We start from the raw sequence: 15,855 nt of genomic DNA, 5'->3' as shown, positions 1-15,855 counted from the left end.
ATTAAAATTTTTTGTAAAAATGTTGTGAATATAGCATTTTTTTTTATCCTTTTTATTTGTTTTTCATTTGATAAGAAAATATTATTTTATTTATTGGTTAATATTTTGGTTTAATTAATACTATGGTTAAAATTTAGGGGCCTTTTTTTCACATGGGGCCTTAGGCGGCCGCATCAATGGCTTATACCATTGAGCCGGCCCTGCTTCAAGTTACAATTCGATGCATATATAAATCATGTGCAGTTTAATTTCATCATGCAGGAGAGTTTACATTGGAATCTCATGAACAAGGTCCCCTAACGTATAATATGCCCCCCCAAAAAAAAATAATAATAACATAACATAAATATAGTAGTTAAAAAAAAAAAAAAAAAAAAACCATAAAGGCATAAACATTTTTTTGTTGTTGGATAGAGTTTCAACTTTCAACATATGGTGTCAGCTCATGATGATTGTGCTCTTGATAATGACTTGATCAACCTTTATCAGGGGGTTATAAATGTTGGTAAGTCTTTTTTGATGAATAGAAGTTGGTAAGTTGATCATGTCATCTAATAAAGTGACTTTGTTAATTATAATGGTGAAATTCTCACCTCATTAAGGGGAATTTTATATCACATAGATAGAGAATAGCCAAAAAAAAAGTTAAATACAAAATGAGGGGTGGCCATAAACGTTGGCATTCCACTTCCAAAAAACATAAAAATACGAAAGTAATTGGACCAAAAAAGTGCTACCTCAAAATTGCCAATATATGTACACACTCATCGGTTTTCCTATAAAGATTTTTATTTATTTATAGAGTTTGTTAGTTTGATTGATCAGTTCTAAATTTGTTGATTGTCATTCAGTTTATTGGACTACTGTCATTATCATGAATTTATGTGGAGGACAGTTTACAAGTGCTGTCTACTTTCAGTAATATAAATCTTAGTGGTTGTCCCTTCAAGCTCACCCAGGTGATAAATTCAATGAACTTGGAAAAATTTGTTGTAAATCCCGTCGTTTCAAGTTATATCTACTGTAATAGTGGTCCATAAAATTTTAGAATATTTTATGAGTAGGAAATAAAACAGTTTTGCAAATGCTACCGCATTGCGGCATCAATCCCTTACAAACAAACAAAAAAAAAAAACCTTGATAGCTTACTGTTTTAGTTGATTGGAAAAATAAAAAAACTCATAGAAAATAGAAATTATTCCGTTCACTTAATAATAATATATCTTAGTTTTCTCTCACATAAACATAAACCTTATAAACTTTATGTACAAAATCTACATATATTGTCCATCTTTTATGTGAGATGAATGTATAATATAGTGGATACATGGAATAATTTCAAAACAAATTGACCATTCTTTACATTTAAAATAGATTTAAACTTTGAACCAATAAAAGGCTTTTAAAGAAAAAGAGTTGTTTGTGAGGATGTGGTGGGCAAAGGTCGGGGTTCAAATTTCTAAGATGAAGTTTTACATGTATATACACTTAGATTGAGTTATAGTAGAATTTCTATCTTGTATAAAAAATAAATAAATAAAAAGTTGCACCTATTTTTAGTGCAGTAATCAATAATGCTACGGAGTACACTGATATTTTTTTTTTTTAAACTATAAACTTCACATTATTGAAGTGATCAATCATGAATGATAGAGAAAAAGTGGTGAATCTATGAGTATCAATTATGTATATCACTTATGGTCCACCACCTTCAACAATTATCAAATTTGTTGAAAAAAAAGTTATGACAGTAGTGAAGTAATTCAAAGGAAGAAAAGGAAAGAAAGATAGTAAAGTTACTTATAATAAAGTACGATGGTCTCCTCCTAAATGTGTATTTTCAAACTTCTATCCAAACATCGCAATTTATTTTTGACACGCCATTTGGGTTAGGTAGATTATTTTGCACTATAAGTCATAGTACAGACTTTGAAGTTTTGAACTAGGATAATTGGCTTAGATATTTCTAACATATACAAAATGTTTTAATCCAACTATCTTTTCAAGTTCTACATGTATTAAAGTTATGTAAAAGAAAAATAAATCACACAAAAGTAAATAAATAAATAAAGAAAAGAAAAGAAAACATGATAAAATATAGAATCTAATCATGTTAATTTCCTTGATATTGATAATTTCTTTGCCAAGTAAAATGACAAAAAAATTTATCAGAGAAGCTAAAAACTAATTTCAATACTAGTAAAGAAAATTCTGGGAGAGGAAAACTGTGTGGAAACCCCCTGATGATGGTTTTTTGAAGACTAATTTTGATGGTGCTGTGTTTGGTGATCTAAATGAAGCGGGCATTGAAGTTGTTGATCAAAACTGAAGGGGATGTGTTGGCACCTTTGTCAGAGAGGAATCCCGTGCCATCTTCTGTGGTAATTTTGGAAACTCATGCATTTAGAAGAGTGGTCTAGCTTGTTCGTGAGATTGGCCTTCAAAACTCTGTTTTTGAGAAATCGACTAACGCTCTTTAGCATAGTAATTTGTTACATTCCTCATTTGGTCACTTAATTCGAAACATTCTGTCTTCTGCTAGCTCGTTACAGAGCTTCTCTCTCTCTCTCTCACATAGACTTAGGTAAGGTAATGCTTTGGCTCATGTTATAACCTAGAGAACGTGACTTTCTTATTCTTTTCATTTGTTGGTTTGAATGGAATTTGTTCCTCTTGATCTTTATAGTTGTTATCTTCCTGATTTTCAAGTCAATGAATAAATTGTCGTCTTTCTCTCAAAAGAAAATACTATTAGTAAAATCTTTGAAATAATAGTAATAATTACCATATATATATATATATATATTTTGGAGAAGGTAAGATAGCTATATTCAGTATTGAAATCATCCATCAGTACATGGTTAAAAACTGATGGAAGTTCCTCCATCCATACAAGTAAATCATGAGCTTCATTAGCTCTTTTAGCCAGAGACACCATTTCACTGGGATTTAACTTGACTTAAACGATATCAACTCAATGCAGAAGCTAAGTTACATATTAGTTTCAACTTTCAAGGATGACATTGCCATAACATGGTTTGGTTCTTGAAAGTGCTTTGATGACTATTATATATAGGTTCTTATGACTGAAAATTATTTGTTTAATGAAATTTGACAAAATTTAACTACAAAATTTTTTTTAACCTAAGGCTACAACTTTACTCAATATCTTTTTATTGGAAGTGAATTTTGACAAATCCACTATTAGATTACATATTCTTCTTATATTCTCCATGCTTGCAAAATTTCTTGAAAATTAAATATCAATAGCGATGTCATCAATAAATTATTTAAATTGCAAATTTTTGTAGTTTAAAATTATGTATAAAATATAAATTTATAAATCATATAGTAAATAATATCCGATTGACACAAAATTTGACATGTGTATTAAGAGTGAAGAGGATAAAATATGGCTTGACGGGCCTGACGGATCCAGTTCCACGGGCCAACAAGGAGCTGGCCCAACGCTCGCTAAAGCCCATCGCTGGTAGATACAGTAAAAGCCCTGGATATAGAGTCCTTGCTGCTTACACCTGAGTCACCCTAGAATCCCAAAATAGAAATCCTAGTGCAAAGGGGATTCTAGAAGATACGCGCGCCGAAGGAAGATCTTCTCTACAAGGAAAGACCTTGCTCACCACGATTGGAAATATTCAAGTAGAATCCTATAAGGAAAAGACTTCAACACCAAGAAAGAGATACCAACCTTCTACTACTATAAAAGCCTCAATACCCTCACAAATCAAGGTACGCATAATTTACCCTCTCTAGTACTCTAGAGTTGTGAGAATGATTCTAACTTAACCTTCAGAGGGTATTTGGCCAGCATCACACCGGTGCTCTATGTGAGGTCTATTATTTTGTTGTGCAGGTCTACTTTGAGTGTGCGAGTGCTGTATGACCTATTGATGATTTTTTCGGCATCATCAAAGAGCATAAAGAACATACAATTCAATGATTAGATTTTGAAAATATATAATAATGTTTATTTTATTAAATAAAGTTGTAGTTTGAGGCTATAATTAATTTTCTAGCTAAACTTTGTTCATAATCTTTTACTACATAAGATAAATAATATAGAAAATGCTGCACTATTATAGGTACTTTAGCATTTCTCTTTGGCAAATTGCAACCATCATTTTTTGGGCGAAAGAATTGCTAAATCAGTGTATAAGGCACTCAAAAATTAAAGAACATCTGGGACCACAAAGCATTCATGAAAGCCTTTATTATCAAATCAACCGTCCATCCCCAACATATTTTGAATTGACTTATCTTATCTAATACGATGTCCTTTACTAAGACATAATGATGTCTCACCAATAACACTTCCGCGGGGTGTGTGGCGGTAGGAGTTCTCATAGCTCTTCACATGATGTTTGGCAGGAATTGAGTGATTAGAGTTGCGGTGCTTCGACGAATGTGTTGTGCCCATAACGATAGTTTCATCAAGGCTCCGATAGTACACATGGTATTGCCCTTATCATTATGTGGCGTGAACTCAATGAATCCATACTGAAGATCTCATTTTTTATTTAGCCAAAAAAAAGTCTCAATAACATATGAAAATTTTATTACTTTTTATAAATAAGTTATACATGCATTCAGCTTTTTCAAATTTATGATCTCACCCTCCATATTATTTTTATAAAAAGGAAAATATTTTATTTGAATTATAGTTCATTCACAACATATATGTAATGGTATTATTTCTGTCAGTTAAGATTGTAATGCTTTGAAAATTTTACATTAATTATTTGACGGCTGTGTCTATTGGTTCTTCAATGATCAGCCGTTGATTGAACCAACTGAATTATGTTAATTTTTTTTCTTCCTTGGAATACAGCAATTGCTAATGAGAAGCGTTGAAATTTATCCAGATGCGTTTTTTAATATATTCTGATATTCAAGCTTTGTTTTTGGAAGAAGAGAGAACCATGTTTCAAGCACAAGTCATTGATCACTTCAGAGATGGGTTCCTGAGCTTCTTTTGTTTCGATAAATTTCTTAATATCATATCTCAATATGATTTTACCTCCCCCACCCCAAGAAATTTTTTTTTTCTTCTTTTTTTAGACACTTAAAAGAAAAATGGATACCCTAGTGTCCAAAACTATGGGGAAATGGGAGGAGAAGGTAAGCTAAATGTACGAAAAATTTAAAGATAATTTAAAATATTCAATAATGTCACTGGGGTTTTATCTTGTCAATTGTCATCACCGCTCGTTCAAATGGTAAGACTCTCAAAATATATTGAATTTATATGTCAAGTGATGGTAGTTATAATTGTACGTGTGTATGGAACACACATTGTAAAATCGTGTTTTGAAAACATGATTTCATCATTTCACATTTGTAATTGAAATGATGTTTTTAAAATGTGATTTAGTTTATACTGTGTAGGACAATGTACAGCAACCGAACCATACTTGGACCGGGGGGTAATGGCCCCCCTAATTTTTTTTAAAAAAAATTACTATTATATATATATATGTGTACTAATTTTAGCAATTTTGTTTTATAAAATTACATTTTGTTTTCCTTTAGCAATATCATTAATTCTTTTAAGAGTAATGCTATACTCACAAACTTTTTTATAACATTTTTACAATCTGTTGTGGTAGCAAATTCTTATTGGTCCGCATACGGGCACACTACTCACATCATTTTTTTATTTACTAATAATCACTTGTCACATTAGTAATTTATAAAAAAAAAAACTTATAGCTCTAGCATTTTCCTCATTTTAATGACCATAAAAAAAATTTATAGATTTAAAATCTAAAACAAAATATACAAGCCTAAAAAAAATAGCTCAACAACAAAAATTACTAGTAAAACTAAATTAATTAATTTTATCCAAAATAAATAACCCTGTCTTTTAAAACATTCTAAACAAAAATATCTTTGTTCTTATCCACACACAAAAAAAAAAAAAAAAAAATCTCAACAGTTAAGAAGTAGAATTAGAAGTTGAAACCACTATATACAACTAATAATAAAACTGCCCCGTTAACTCAAAGTTTTAACTCCGTTTTTTACAATTTATAAGTTAATGTGTGCAATAATAATTAACACTGTATCTCCGCCAACAGTCAAACATTGGTTGCATTACTTACAACCTATTTATAAGATAATTCTCTTCAAACGAGGGGTCTATTCCTACTCATGTGAGCTCAGAAGCTCTGTTTGTCTTACTCTTACGTGTATCAGCCCCCACCACCACAATTTAATGTTATCATGTGAACCCTGATATCTTTTCAAAGAAATCTCAAAATACTTTCGCATAAAATAAAAAATAAAAAAGAAATCTCAAAACACAAATCCCCCATACCACTACGAAATCAATTATGCATGCAGTACAGAGTCGTCCTTTAATGCCTGCTTTGCTTACATACGGCTGACATCCTGATGCACACGTATGCAAAGTTCTAAGACCATAAAAATTTATATATGGTTCTTGCCTTAAATTGAATCAACCATTTTGGTATTTTAATGTGAATTCCATAGTGGAATTAGGAATTTCGGCACGATTATTATAATCCCAACTCCCAAGTGGGCCAAGTCCTGAAGTAGAATGTTAGGCTGAGAAGAAACACAAAGTAATGAAAATTTACCTTTGTTCCCTTAGTGGTTGCCTGATTGGATCTCTCTCAAGAGAGTTTATCCATTTCACACGGCTCATTTGGATTTAGATGCGTTAATGTTGGGTCTGTTTCTGATTCTTGTAGCCGACATTTGGATGCACACTTCAAGTCTTTTAGGCCTTTGTCCCCACTCGAATAAGCCCCGTCAATTTCTGGGTTAGACCCATTGGTCCCATATCCATATCACATCACACGTGCAATTCCTCTCTTTGTTAGGGTGATTTCCCCTTGCAATTATTTTGGTAGTGAGTAGGGGCCAATATGATTCAAAGTCCTTTCATGTTTTTACTTGGGATTAAAGCCTAGAGGCCAATATAGGATCTAGATGAATTTTTATTTGTTTTCACATGGCAGTAAAATCATAACTTAATCTAAGTTGTCATTGGGTTTGTAAAACTCAATTATATTGTCTGATTTTTCAGTAAAGAAAATCTAGATTCGAATCTCTCCCTCTCAATTGTTATTAATATTATAAGGAAACAAAGAAAACAAAAAACAAGAAAATCGGTCTCCATTTATAGTGATTGTGATCATAATATTCTTTCCACACAGAAAAAGGAAGGAAAGAAAACGATAGTTTACTTGTCATGTAATAACTGGAAACTGAAGTGATTCTTTGTTAGTAAGGTGTAAAAAGAGCACTGAAATGTAACCATTATTCAGGGGTGGGACTTTGGGAGTGATTTTCAAGCCCACAAGGGAAGAGACAGCTCCATACCCATTATCATGAGCAAAGCAACTTGAATACAAAACCTACCAATAGCATATGATGCTGAATCAGCTGGAAAATTCATGATGAATCATAAGTTGCCGTATATGTAATCTTCTGTCAAGCTCTAAATGGAAGATAATATGTGTCCCTCAAGACTGGACTTTGAGAGAGTCCATGGGGCACTGTAGATTGTGGGACTTTCATGATTCATCGTCAGTAAAGTCAGAGAGGACGGTGATGACCGCTTGATTAATTAACAACAATAACCTACTTTCACGCATAAATTTCTCTTTCAAGATACGTTTTTCTGCAATTAATTGCTTTCATCAAATCTTAACCTCTATTTCTAACTAAGATAATGATGATGGAGATGGATCAGAGAAAGTTGAGGCTATTTGTCTCTCAACTTTCCTTGTCGTCACATAATTGTCCTGCAACTGCAAGCAACACTGTCTCCCAAGAACTAATTTTCCTCATCATCACGGAGTCTTAAAGAAAACGATGTACCAATGGAGGACGACAAGCAGAAACCAACAAGAAGACCACCCAGTAGTCCCAATAAAAAAATAATGTTTATTTAGGACGTTTGGATACTTTTTTGCTGAAAACTAAAAACAATAAAAAAAAAAAAAAACAAAAAAGTTATTGTTCATGCTGAAAATACTGTGCATTTACCTAAATGCACTGTTCATAAAAAGTTACTGTTCATGCTGAGAGTACCGTGCATTTACCTTAATGCACTGTTCATGTTTCATAACATGAACAGTGCAAGAGGCACTTGTTCAAAAAAAAAAGAGGAAGACACAAATGCCAGCATTTTCATCCATATCCAAACCAACACTAAATCTTAAAGGAGATGAATTGCTATTATGCTTTCAAATAAGGGTTGAGATTGTGTCCAGTGCATCGTCAATTGTACTGGATGCGTAAAGATGTGGACTTGTGTCCAATTTTGGACACGTGTCTATATCTCAATGTATCCAGTGCACTAATACATTAGACACAAGCTGTGTCCTTCAAATAATCCCCAAGAAATTGGAAAAGGAATACTTCATTCATTTTCATTTAATTAAATTCATTTATGAACTCCCAAATATAGAATAAAATATAAATATAAGCAAATTTCCCCAAAAGGAAAACCCAATTTACCAAAAATTACAGTACACATGATCTTGATACTTATTGACTAAATAATAGGATACTGGTAACTTTATCAAATTACCATATCATTTTTGTTCCCTTTTTTCAATGAGAAAATTACCATATCATTAACAACTCAGGACTTCATAACCTCCTTGAAACCATAATACGGTCGGCACAAGTGAGGACCTCTAGTATGTAGCAGGGGTGGGGAAAAATGTGGCTTCAAGATTAAGTATGAGTGCCCAGCTCCCGAATTTGGAGTGATGTATTTGATAAGCTTGCTTCCAACTCATTTAATTCATCCATGTCCAATTCATCATCGTCGTCGTTGTCTTCAGCATCACCACAGGCTTTTGCTGAGCTACTTGGTCCATCTCCAGCAGAATTATCATTTACCTGAAGTTGAATCTAATTAAAAATAAGCAAAACAAGATATGAACATGCATATTTATTTTATGCTTCAGCAGGCATGTGAACAAAAGAAAAAAGGAAACTAGTTAGTTTTTTTTTTTGGGGGGTGGGGGGGCTTTGTTTTAAACAGAAAAGTCATCCCAGCTGCCTGGATTCAGCAAATGTTGCAATTTAGTATTGCATGACCTCAATGCATACTATGTTCTTCACTGCTTGATTTAAATTTATGGGAAAAATTTGTGGCTAACATTACAATTTTCTAAATTCTTTGTGGAGTTTTTTCAATAGTTCAACCTTCATTTCTAGCATATGGATTAAAAATTATACAAAAGTATATAGCTTTAATTAATTACACAATAAAAGTATTCAAAAATCATTTACAATATTTCCACAACCAAAATGTAAATTCTTTGTGGAGTTTTTTCAATAGTTCAATCTTCATTTCTAGCATATGGATTAAAAATTATACAAAAGTATATAGCTTTAATTAATTACAAAATGAAAGTATTCAAAAATTATTTACAATATCTCCACAACCAAAATGTGACAAAATTTGATGTGATATGTTCTAAATATACACAACTATGATATTTGCATACCATGATCAAAATAAAGTACATGGTTGAATCAAAATGTACCCAAAATGCAAATACCAAAAAGCACTAGAATGGTATGTAGTGACTTTTACGCCTAACATAACCTAAAATAAGCAGTGCAATGCACTGTAACCCTCATCATCTTACTCATTGACTTCATCTTAATTAATAGCCACTCCCTCATTAGGAATATGTTGTGAAATAGAACTTAAATCTGATGCCCTCCCTAGTGAAATTGCTCTTCATCTCACATTAAATCTTTCTTCTTTTTGATAAGTCTCACATTAAATCTTTCTTCTCTAGCAACATTACCCTATGTTAAGTAATCATCATCAACAACAAGATCAGCTTCAACACCGTTTGGGTTCTTCTATTTTCCCAGTCAACCAGTCATTGCTATCATCTTTCAAAGAAATTGGACTGTGTGGTCCCTTTGATTTTAATTCCTCATCTTCTGGAATTTTTACTGAAGGATGGTCTTATGTGAAGTTATCATACCATAAGATTGGTATTTTTATAACAAATCAAGGACTCATATATATTATCCAATGGTAAAATTTAACAACTTATTTACCTTTGAAAAAAAAAGGCAAACAAGAAAACTTTAAAATGTGCTTTGCTTTAAGTAATTAAAAGCACTTCAGGCTTTAAGTGCACTTTTACCAACATGATGTGATGAGGACATTACACTGCAATCAAGCTACATTGGCACCTATATGCCAAATTGCCAATATTTATATCAAAGCACATCATACTTTATCATTTGTGGGTTTCTTTTTTTCTTTTTTTTTTTCTTGATAAATTACTTAATGTTTTCCAAAAGTATATGATTATAATCATTCATTCCAACAAGCACAGAGGATAAAACTCATTCTGAAATATTATAAATTTGAACATGCACACGGCATTGATCAGCATGTATTCCATCATGTATGTCACCGTCCAAGACAACCATGACTTATTTGGAGTTGTGAAAAAGAATCATCTCTAATTGCTTTTGAAATGGATAGGATCCATTTTAAGATGAATATTTGGTATTTCATGACTTTAAAGATGAATTTGGTATCATGTCATTTTAAATTCAGTTATCATTCCTTTTTTGGTACAATAAGATTTAAATAATTGGCATCATGTATACCTTTAGATTCATAAAAATAAATCTTCAACATGAAATGGATCCTCTCCATTTCAAAGCAAATGGAAAGGAATGTGATCCTGTCAATGCCACTTGGGCAGCAACAAGAACAGTTCATTGCTAAACAATTTGGCATATATGGACTCAATCATGTTCTCACCAGCAATGGTTTCTCTAAATTAATGGAATGAGACATGAATGGACCAAATAATTAGTATACCATTAAGTGTTGCTGATTTGGTCGAATTATGCATGTGGTCTGTGTGCACTGTGCATAGAGATAGATAAGAAAAAATCTATATTTCGTCAATGAAATTGGTACCAAATATGTAAAATTCATAGCTCAAAGCACCATACCACAGCAAGATCACCAACATGTGAAAAAAATCATACTAATTCCGGCTTTGTAAAATGTAACCAAACTTTTGCATCTTCACCCTTATAGAAGTGTAACTATGACTGCATGTTTGCATTTATGAGCAAAGCTTTATAAAGTGAGTAGAAATTTAAAAGCATAATATCAAAAGATATCATTTTCTTCACAAACAGCTTGTGAAGCTTCAGGAAATCCAGCAAAAAGATAAAGGCTGAGTAATAAGTGAAAGCTTCACCTTTTGTTCAGCAACATCAGATTCTGGTTCTCTTTGGTACTTCTCATATGCCTCAGCATCATCGACAAACAAGCTAGAATCTGAAAGGAATAACTCACGGCCACTGCAATGGAGGCAAGGCAAAATTAAATGTTTAGCATATAACATAAAACTTACTGATCACCTGCCTTTTTGCCAAGTGGTAACCCTTTCCCTTTGAGGGAGGGGAGGGGGGGGGGGGGGGGGGGTGGGGAGATTATACCTCATACGGTCATTCTTAGCCCTATCTGCCTGCTGTGCAGCCAAGCCTGCATCTCTTTCTGATATCTTTTTGTTCTTCCATTGCATAAACAACTTCGGAGTCATAGGAGTTGAAGATGTTAATTTTGCACGCTAAAACCAAAAAGAAAATTTTAGTTAGATGAGGCAATTGCAAATAATTTTCATGATAGAATCAATAAAAACTAGATTATCCATAATGTACTCAGACTTCTATTGGCCAGAATCATATACTCAAACTAGAAGTACTACTAGAGCGGTGGGGATGACATGGCTTGCTCAAGAAAATTTAATAATCACCTGATTTTCAATCTCCTCCTCAATAGGTATCTTTTCAGTCTCTTCCTCTAAGAGAGCTTTCATCTGAGATTTTAGAACATATCCAGGAGGAAGAGCATGCCTGTAATGGCAGTCTTTACCACCATTTGGGCAGACCCAAAACCAACCATATTGTTTCTTCTCCACTGCTTCCAAAAAGTATTTACAGACCTGCAGGGATGGAGAGAAACCAAAAAGAATCATTTTGAGTTCCAAAGAGCAAATGTGATGTGAAAGGAATGTCACGTATAAGTTTATGTTTTCCCTTAGATTATCTTTCTGATTTCCTTATCTTTTGTTTTGCTGTTTGTTTCTTCTGTTTCTTGTTGTTCATCATCATGAACTACTTGTACTTCTCATTTTTTCTCATTAATAACAGTTCTCTGATTACCTATCAAAAAAAAAAAAAAAAAGGTCTTTGTTAACTACTTAAGATTGCCATAACAGCAGAATGTATATCACCAATCCCACTCAGATTATGGCCACTATTCCAGTTAATTGTAAATGATGAGGTCTCTCCTCGATACTCAAATCACGTTCATTTTCCTCTACTTGAATCTCCCACCACTGCGTGTACCCCAACACTGGTAGGAAACAAATTTCCAATAACAATGCACCCTTGTAGGGCAGGGACAGGTCCTCTATAATTAAATTTATAATAGCCTATTGCAATGCTTCTAAATCTTTCCACTTAACTTTCTATCTATGGTTCTATGATGTTTCAGAGCTGAAATGTGAAAATTTCTCAATAGGTAGCCTTTTAGGTTTCCTATTATATTTTAAATGGCTTAATGTTTCCAACATTTATTTATTCATTTTCCAAAGAAAATTACATTACTCTGCCTTTTCCATTTCCACCTTCTTTTTGCTGTTATGACTAATTACTAATCATGAAGTAGAGAATCAAGGGAATGGCCTTTGAGTGAGTCAAAGCATCCCCTCCCCCCACTCTCCTCTCAAGAGAGAGAAGAATATCAATCTCTTTATTTCTCAAAGGTATTTTTCTTTTTTATTGATATCTGAATTAGCTTCAAATAAGTAATGCAAAAATATTCATAATCCCACAATCAACACAAGTTAAACATTAGATAAACTTAGGCAATAAATCAAAAGTTCCTTCAAACTTTGAAGCCACTAATCTGATCATGCTTGGGCCAAAAACTCTATTCTTGCACTGAAGACCATTCCAACCATCTAGTGGTACTTAATGAAGCCAATTTCCTTGGCGTTGCTGTGGAAGCACTGTCTGCAGCACATGAGACCATACTTCCTGATCAACACATGGGGATTCCAACACACACAGGAGGCATGGGAGCCAGGGCTGTACTTCTTGGGTGGGAATTCCAGACGTTTGAGTGCCTCATGATTGGTTCTTGCTACTTTGTAAGAGCTACAGGGTGAGGCGAGAGAAGCTGTGAGAGCAAGAGCTAATTGAAAACCCTAGCACTTGTCAAAGGTAATTTTATAGGCAAGGTTGTTTTATCACTTCTGTGCTTCAAAAAGTCAAACACTTAATCATATTAAAGAATATAAATTCTTTATTTCTAAAGGGTACTACTTTTCCCAGACTTGTTTCGGACCGGTGCGTACAAGAGCTATAGAAGCAACCAGAACATTTCTGGAAATATTATTTCCCAATCACCAACATATATCTCTGTGTGTGTGTGTGTGTGTGTGTGTGTGTGTGTGTAGGTAAATAGGAAGGGGGGACTCGTAAGGTTCGAACCCCAGTACCCAGCACCACTTGTGGTGCTGGAACGACTAGGGTGTCCTCATACCCTTCCCAATCACCAATATGCTCCAGAAATTCCTAATTTTGCTAGAATTATAGATAGAAAGGCATGAGGCAAAGCATGGATTTCACCAAGAACGGACAGGAAAAATGCGAACGAATTTAACCCAAAGGGGTGGCACAATTGGTGCGAGACCACACCTCATCAAGCAGAGTTCACTAGTTCGAATCTCCCTTACCCCTCCCCTTGGGACCAAAAGTAACTCATAAAATAAAATAAAATGAAATAAGTCGAACAGATTTGACAGAAAAAATTAATTTACAAGTAGTGCAGATAACATAAGAGAGAAAACTCACAATATCAGTTGGCTTGTTCTGCTTATATTCGGTTTTCTTTGATTCAACAACCTTCTCTAAAGTCTCTTGATCCCAATCATCCATTGTTTCTTCAAAAAGAAAGAAATCACATGACAGTCACAATGAAATTAAACAAATCAAAGCACATAATTGCGCGAACAAACTTTATCAAACAAAATGTAACAAAGTCAAATGACCACTTAAGTTAAAAGGATTCCTGCTCAATACCTTGGTCACGCTTATCGCTGTAAAGATCAATCTTCTCTCCCTTCCTCTGAATATTCAAATCATGTGAGAACTTGCATTTAAAACCTTTAGCACACTGACCCGCTTTATAAAATTCACACAATATGGACTTGGGATCAACACCTGACCACAAACCCAATTAGTACTAGATTGCATACAAGCGACAAATCACATATAGCACAAACTTCCTGGATTAATGACATGGGAAAAACAACCAAAGAAATAAGATGATTACCAACTGGCACTTTGGGCTGACTGACAGCAATCTTGAACAAATCATTCAGCTCCTTATCTTTGGCCTTCTCTTCCTCCTTCTTCTTCTGTTAATTATACAAAGTCTTGTAAGCAGAATTCCACTGTACATAAATTCATAATCTATACTTTTCGCTACTGAGAAATTACATAACAAACAAGCCAATAATAACCAATTTAATATAATAATATAAAAAAATGAAAGCCTCATCCTAGTGATTTTTTTGTTTGATAAGTAAAATTCTCATCCTAGTTAATTAAGTGAATGGTCATGTTAACAGATGACCTTACGACATTTGCTAATGGACCATTTTAGAAAAGTTTTAATACCACTTTCATGGAAAATAAAAAAAAACAGTCAAAAAATTTCCTACACCAATGCCCATGTTCATTAGCTTTTCCCTTGAACTTATTGCTTATGTACGTCTTTTTAAACACACATGCTTTTGGATTAGCATTTTACTGAAAGCTTATTCTTTTATTTGTTGAAAGTCGTACCCAATGCAAAAAGCTCCCACTTTTGCGAGGTCTGAAAGAGGTCATGATAAGTAGCCTTACCCACCTTAGAAGCATTATACGTTAGTCCAGTTGAAACTTTCCTTAAAACAATGGAAAACTACAATTCAACAGCTTAGTCTCTATTCTATAGTAAATCTATTGACAATACATTTCCATTTTTTTTAATGTAATTAGAATCTAACTTAGATTTCTTGATTGAGCTTCCACTTTTTTTTTCCCTTGGATACATTTCCATTTAATTATATTAATTTATGTATTGTAGGTTTTATCGTTTTGTATATACACAGACGCATAAATCAAAATCTCCATGTAAGAAAGTTTGTTATTAAAATTCACTTTATTTTTCACAAAAACCAAACACAGCGTATATTTAAATTATTTGAAAAAAAAAAAAAAAAAAAAAAAAACCGACCTTGGCAGCGATCTTAGAAGGATCAGGTTTTGGCTGTACGGACTGCTTGAGAGTCTGGACGTACTTCTGGACATTCTTGCTCTTATTCTTGTTCTTGAGCCCGAAGGTCTTGTCCTCTACTATCTTCTGCTTCTTCGCCACATCCACCTTCGATTGCTGCTTCGGCGGCATCTCTTATCGGCATCAAATTTTCTTCTTCTTCTTCTCTTTGATCACTATCGGTTTTTCAATTTCAAGAAACCAAGAATTCGAATCCGTATTTGGCAAATTTGTGTATATGTGACAACCAGTTTGGGATGGAGTGGGTTTTCAGTTTCAAGAAGCTACGCTACGATAGATAACTTCAATTTCCGTATTGCACTTTGCCACTTGGTGCTTGTCAACGTGGCAGATTGCCGTAGGCTTGATCGTGGGCCTGATATAAATTCAGGCCTGGATTTTAGGTCCAATCTCAGGCCTACAAACAAAGGAATTTATTAGGTCTATTTTTTTCTCCCTATTTA

At 33.5% G+C, this 15,855-nt stretch overlaps 1 protein-coding gene and 1 pseudogene across 1 annotated transcript; both read right to left on the bottom strand.

The window, feature by feature from the left end:
* Positions 1–8,456: 8,456 nt before the first annotated feature.
* On the bottom strand, positions 8,457–15,669 carry LOC126691752 (zinc finger CCCH domain-containing protein 11-like). The gene is made up of 8 exons (XM_050386861.1): positions 15,353–15,669; positions 14,405–14,489; positions 14,152–14,292; positions 13,924–14,012; positions 11,817–12,005; positions 11,500–11,630; positions 11,259–11,361; positions 8,457–8,901 (listed from the first exon to the last, which is right to left on the bottom strand). The coding sequence occupies exons 1-8, from the start codon at positions 15,521–15,523 to the stop codon at positions 8,734–8,736; spliced, it is 1,077 nt and encodes a 358-aa protein (XP_050242818.1). The 5' UTR covers positions 15,524–15,669; the 3' UTR covers positions 8,457–8,733.
* On the bottom strand, positions 12,012–14,217 carry LOC126691757 (40S ribosomal protein S29-like; annotated as a pseudogene).
* Positions 15,670–15,855: the final 186 nt, after the last annotated feature.

This window comes from Quercus robur, chromosome 7 (genome assembly GCF_932294415.1).
Source record: "Quercus robur chromosome 7, dhQueRobu3.1, whole genome shotgun sequence".
NCBI lineage: Eukaryota > Viridiplantae > Streptophyta > Magnoliopsida > Fagales > Fagaceae > Quercus > Quercus robur.
Note: the sequence above shows the minus strand (reverse complement) of the source record. Positions and strands in the feature narration are given on the sequence as shown.

Excerpts from the sequence above, each read along its gene's own strand:
- LOC126691752 (XM_050386861.1), bottom strand. The coding sequence starts at position 15,523 with ATGCCGCCGAAGCAGCAATCGAAGGTGGATGTGGCGAAGAAGCAGAAG. Across the intron at positions 12,006-13,923 it reads AGAACAAGCCAACTGATATT|GTCTGTAAATACTTTTTGGA; the intron begins GTGAGTTTTCTC and ends CCATCCCTGCAG. Across the intron at positions 11,362-11,499 it reads GCTAAGAATGACCGTATGAG|TGGCCGTGAGTTATTCCTTT; the intron begins GTATAATCTCCC and ends CCTCCATTGCAG.